Source organism: Hemibagrus wyckioides, linkage group LG05 (assembly GCF_019097595.1).
Source record: "Hemibagrus wyckioides isolate EC202008001 linkage group LG05, SWU_Hwy_1.0, whole genome shotgun sequence".
NCBI classification, from domain to species: Eukaryota; Metazoa; Chordata; class Actinopteri; order Siluriformes; family Bagridae; genus Hemibagrus; species Hemibagrus wyckioides.
In genome coordinates this window covers 3799259-3805514 of record NC_080714.1, presented here as the reverse complement: position 1 = coordinate 3805514, position 6256 = coordinate 3799259, and the positions used below count along the sequence as shown (strand labels likewise).

At 41.6% G+C, this 6256-nt stretch overlaps 2 protein-coding genes across 5 annotated transcripts in view; both read right to left on the bottom strand.

Annotated features, from left to right (window-relative positions):
• Positions 1-1937: 1937 nt before the first annotated feature.
• On the bottom strand, positions 1938-2686 carry prnpa (prion protein a). The gene has a single exon (XM_058389404.1). It carries the CDS (start codon positions 2684-2686, stop codon positions 2090-2092), a length of 597 nt encoding a protein of 198 aa, XP_058245387.1. The 3' UTR covers positions 1938-2089.
• Positions 2687-4796: 2110 nt separating this feature from the next.
• rassf2a (Ras association domain family member 2a) overlaps positions 4797-6256 on the bottom strand; it is a 25053-nt gene continuing 23593 nt past the window's right edge. For all 4 annotated transcript variants that reach the window (XM_058390539.1, XM_058390538.1, XM_058390537.1 and 1 more), the window contains one exon: positions 4797-6256. This exon is cut by the window's right edge and continues 222 nt beyond it. The gene's annotated coding sequence lies outside the window, so the exon portion shown is untranslated.

Genomic DNA, 6256 nt, shown 5'->3' with positions numbered 1-6256 from the left:
TTGCGTGAATTCTCTCAGGACAACATCAGAAGAGTCCAAATCTCAAACAATTTCCCTTGAGGAAAGAATTATTGATAGATAATAATTGAAGGACATTATTAACATTTACATTATTTACTGTCCAGTATCATACAAATGAGGATGAGGTTCTCTTCTGAGCCTGGTTCCTCTCTTGGTTTCTTCTTCATATCATCTCAGGGAGGTTTTTCTTCACCACCGTCTCCTCAGGCTTCCTCATTAGGGATAAATATTAGGGATAAATAGTAACTTTATCATCTTCTGTAAAGCTGTTTTGAGACAATGTCCATTGTTAAAATGCAAATGAATCGAATTGAATTGAATTGTGTTTAAAAGCAAGGGCGTGTTTAAAGATGACGAATCAGGCTGCGTCTCAGTCAGCTCCCTAGTTCACTAGTCAGGGTGCTGAGCAAGGGTTTAAGGGCTGTTTCAGTTGCAAATCAAGGGGATGTCCATGCTCACTAGGGACCCTTAATGTATCATAATAGAGTCTCTCAGCTCTATGATCTTGCTTGCAGCACCATGATAGAAAGTATTTCAAAAATATATGTCGAATATCAAAGACATCGGTGCTGTCTGTTGGTGATAAACACCAGTGGTACCGAGTCATGACCTAGCGAGCTACAAAGCTAATTGAGCAGCCTTAGTCTTTGACGATAAAACACCATCTCAGGTGCTTCAACGATTCGCATAATCTGAACAAACAGCCCTGAAAATCAACTCTGTACGTAACCCAACTCTGAATACGAGGAACTTTTCACACACTAGCAAACTTTTTGACTCAAGTCACCGACCCTGAGGTGAGAATTCTGCTCAAGCACACAGTTATTTTTGATCTTTCTGATAACAATGTTCTCCCCTGTGGCTGCGTGGGTTTATCCGGGTACTCTGGTTTCCTCCCACAGTCCAAAAACGTACATTAGGTTGATTGGTAATTCTAAATTGCCCATAGGAGTGAGAGTGAGTGTGTGTGTGGTTGTCTGTCTATATGTGTGGCCCTGTGATGGACTGGTGACCTGTCCAGGGTGTACCCCTGCCTTTCACCCAATGTGTGCTGGGATAGGCTCCAGCAGATCCCTATGACCCTAATTAGTAATAAAGTGGGTATAGACATATGGATAGATGATAACACGATGACTAACACTCTTACAAATATCGAACTTTATGTGTTACACAAGAGTCCTGCAGTGTAAATGAGATCGTGAGGTCGACCCTACCCTAGATCTTAAACGAGATTTGTCTTTGCCCTGACGTCCACACCTGACATCCTGTCGTCCCGCCCATTGTTAATCTAGCGCTAATGTGATTTACAGACGCTGCTTACTTCATCCTCCGAGGACTGTTTAGGACCTGGGGGACGCCGAGACGTGTCGGAGCGCACACTCGTGCCTCCGAACCCAAACCTCATTAACACGGACCATGAAGCAGTTTCACGTGATGAAGTAGAAATCACAAGACGGCACACGTGCACAGCTACAGGACAGTTACTGTATGTGGTAGATAAGAAACAATAGGATTACTCTAGGAATAGAAAGATTTATATTTATGCACAGAATAAATACAGGAAAAAACGAAAGATTTCAAATAGAAACAGACTTCGATCTCTAAGAGTGATATATTTACATGACTCAGAAAAACGTATTTTATCATTTCACCACAACACGAAAGTCTCCAGTTTAACAGTTTAATCATTATAAATCATATTAATTAATACCTTTAATAATTACTTTTTATTTTACTTACTAGAGTTAAAGGAGCTCTTTGTTAGCTTTTCTAGACAAACAATACTTCTTAAAGAGACAGACTCGAGGAAGTTATGGTATTTTTTCCACAAAATATTACAGAACAGATTTGTAATTAAAAAATGAAAAACTACACAGTGACCGGTGTTTGTTTGAGTCGTTATCCGACTGATCCGGTTTTCAGCTCTGCAGTGTCTGTTTTTGTCCGTTTAAACTGTTAGCGTTTCTGACTAGCAAACTTTTTTTAAGCCCGGAGTCTTAGAAATCGAGTTGAAGAGGAAAGTGGTTTTGCAGTCAGTTTTTACTCTTCGGGGTGCGAATGGTCGACTCTATGAGCTCCAGGACCTGATAAAGAAGGACACAGTGGCTCCGAGCATCATCACGCAGCTGTAAGACTGCCCCCTGCTGGCGGATCCGGTGTAGTACTCCATATCCGTCTCGTTCCTGATCCCGGCGCCATCTTCATGATGGACGTGTCCTTTGCCATGTCCTCCGGCATACCTCGGGTGGCCGTGTCCTCCCGTGTACCCGTGTCCGTCATACCCATGCCCGCCGTGCCACCCGTGTCCGTATGCATATCCGGGTCGGGACATGGATCCGAGCCCATGTCCGATCACCATGCCTCCGAGCGCTCCGGCCGCCGCCGCTCCCGCTATCTTCCCGGCGCTCGAGGATCCCGAGGACGAGATTCCTCCTTGGCCATGTGCCGCTTTGTAGTGGTGTCCTCCTCCAATGCCGCCACCTCCACTTCTGTGAGCTCCAAAGCTTCCCCAGCCTCCCCCACCACCACCACCTCCTCCGGCCCTCCCTATTCCTCCCCAGCGCCCACCTACGCCTCCGAAGCCACCCCGACGAGACAGAACGTCATGGCACAGCGTCAACAGGAGCAGCACGCAGGTCAAGACCGGAACGCTCCGAGAGGGCATGATGGGAAAAAGCATCTGCGGAGAGACAGAAGGTCAAAGTTAAAATTGCAGCTAATGCATATTTTATTATTTCACAAATGCCTCATCAATCATTCAGTCTAGGTGCAGAGACACACCTACGTCCCTGAGGGGCCAAAGACAAGAGGACGCTGTGAGAAGGAGACGCCTGAGACGCCGATGTTTCTCACTTCTGAGTGGCATTAAAGCTTATTGACTTATTGCTATTTTGGCTTAAGCGAATCAAGACGAGCCCAAAGCTGATCTATGAGTCCGGCGTTCGTCGAGGTCACACTCCGTCTCTGAAAGATACGTCTCAGACTTTTCAAAACTCAGCTCTGTAGCGCCGTAGCAACAAGACATCAAAGAAATCTTACTGTATTCATGCTTCAAGACTCCTTTACGATATTTACGCTATATTAAGGCCCAAAACAAGATCCCTGATTTAATCAGATTTAATTAGTTTTAAATCCCGCATCCTGCTTTCGTAACAGTCCGCTCCGATTAGAGGCGTAATCGCATTCTCCTCACCGCCTCCTTCACACCTTCACCACACGATCTAACACCTGAAGCAGGAAACATGAACGCTGAGGTCAAAGTACACAACACGCTGTTTTAGGGTGAAATAAACCCCACATTCGGTCAGAAAAACAAAATCTGGACAGAATAACATGACACTGAAAATAAGGAGTAGTTTATACCAGATTATAAAAACAAAGGTCGATTATCTCACCTGTAGGATTAAACGCTGAGAGTGTGAGACGTTCAGACTGTTCAGGTCGGCTGTCTGGATCAAGTGGGACGCTCACACAGCCGCAGAGCAATTTAAACACACACACACACACACACTAATCTCCCCCTCCCTGATTGGCTGCGTGCCTCAGGTCTGCACCTTATCCTGGATATTCTCTGACATCAGAGTCAGAGTTTAGAGCCCACACACACACACACACACACACTCACACACACACACACACACAGCGACGACCTGCTGCTGCTTTGACCATCCATGTAGCGACATATTCAGTCGTAAAGCTCATTGCATTATATCATGAGGTGTAATAAGAGTAATGTGTGGGAATTATCATGTACACACACACACACACACACACACACACACAGGAGTAACAATCTACTGCATTTTAATATTTCATGTTTGTGGTGTTTTGTTGTTTCTGAACACCAGACAAACACAAAAGCTGGAACTCTTTTCATTCAAACCAAAAAAAGTGGAAAAAAAATAAAAGTAAAAATAATCCTTAGTAACAATTAAACACGTTAAAATCATAAACACTTGGAATTCACACCTGAAACACTTCACTGTCTTTCTGAACATGACGTATTATGATGCTTACATGTGGTCATAATGTTCTGGCTGATTGGTGTATGTTAAACAGTGTATAATATTTATGGGTAAATATTTTCAGCAAAGTACCGAAAAAGGTACTGTTGGGTACTGGTACCGAATTACAGGTACTGTACCGGTACTGGTAAAAATGTGAATGGTTCCCAACCCTACATATTAATAACAAGTGTTTGGTTGTTATATAGATTTTAGATTAGAGATTATACATAAGTAGAACTCGAGTCTTCTTCTGACTCGTGTGTGAACCTGAACACAGAATTTATTAAGAAATAGAAACTTTGAGCTACTTTTTAGATGAACAAGCACCTGGAGAGAGCAGAAATGGGTTTGATATCAACATTTACTTTGAAGATAAACATATGTGTGGAGAAAAATAAACTTTTGTTTATTTGCATCGTTTCTATGAATATATCCCCCCTAGTAAGCTAAAAAACACAGAAATCCTTATATTTTGATAAACATGATATTATATATATATATATATATATATATATATATATATATATATATATATATATATATATATATATATATATATATATATATATATAAATCTAAAATATATAAATATAAAAATATATAAATAAAAATAAATATATAAATATAAAAATATATTTTTAAAAAATAAGAAATATAAGAGAACTAAGAATTCTGGAGAAAATCTTGTATAAATCTTTATAATTATTTCTCAGTTTATCATCAGGATAAAAAAATAAGTGTTGTGACAGAAGGAGGACGATTCCAGTGTGTTTGTATTTCAGTTCTGTTTAATTTTCTCAGCATTCTATCAGATGGTCACAGTTACAGTGAAGCAGGAGGCAGCTGGAGAAAATGGACAATAAACACCACAACACTGCAGGAGAGCTGAGAGCAAACAAACAAACAAACAGTATAATAAACAATACAGTGAAATGATTTTAAGAAAAGGATAAAAACATTACAAATTTATTCTCAAAAAAGTGTGCACACACACACACAGCATCTACACGCACACACACACCCCCCATTCATAATTTTCACCCCCCCACAAACCCACATTCATAATCTACATACACACACATACGCACACCATTCATAATTTTTACACACACACACACCATTCATAATCGTCACACACACACACAAACCCATCACATCCTCAATCTTCTCTCACACACATAACATTCATAATTTTCACACACACACACACACACACACACACGTCTCCAGCAGCATGTGCATTAGTTTATAATCAGAGTGTAACATGTTCAGCTTCTCAACAACAGCTACAATCCTACACATGAACACACCACGTTAGGCTGAGATTGTTTAGCTAAACATGACTATTTCACGAGTGTGTGTGTGTGTTCTATTAATATTGTGCTTATTGTTATTATTATGGAGTCTTTTTCACATGGAAGGACCCGAGAGAATCAGTTGAGTAAATGTGCTTTTCTACATTGTGCCTGTAGAGGGCGACAGCATGCTCGCCTCAAACCCGCGGCTACGTCTCGATCCCGCTCTCCCTACACGCCCTCGCCAGCCTCCTCCCTCAGGAACCCGAGTCCCGGGACGTCGTGTCCAGCGGCACGACGCTGAGGTAACATTTATTACATGGCGTCAGTTAAAAGAAAAAATACTAATAAATTACAGGGTATTTTCACCTTGCATCATTTCTGTGCTAGCTTGCTAACTAGCACTAGCAGCACTCCAGTATATCTAATTTTTCATTTCTTTTCGTTCAAAGTGTCAATTTTATGTCAAGCGCTAATTTTCGAGCTAGCTAGCTTTCTTAGCCACGTCCTTTTTCCACCTATTCAGCTAGTCAGCTAACATTACCTGCATAAATCTCTAGTCGTATTTTTGAGACGCAAGTCTGTGAAAAACGTTTTGTTTGTGTTTTGTTTTTTTCCAGCTAGCAAGCTAACTTTGCGCAGCTAGTTGCTTAGCGTGGTGTGTTAGAATAGTACACAGTAACGTCGCAGGAACACACCTATGATTGTTTACCGTTCATGTAGTTAGCGTGGATTTCTGAGCTAGTCAGCGTCAGCTAATTAGGAACGTTTCTGAGATGTTAGCGTGGTGATGAGGGCGTGTTTGGAAATGCAGGATCTAAAGAGAACATCTTCTCAGTCTCAAAAGCCTCAATCTTCTAAACCCCTGAACGCATCGCGGTGTAGCGTAACGCTGAAGAACGTCCAGATCGTCCCGGGTGACCGTTGCTCCAT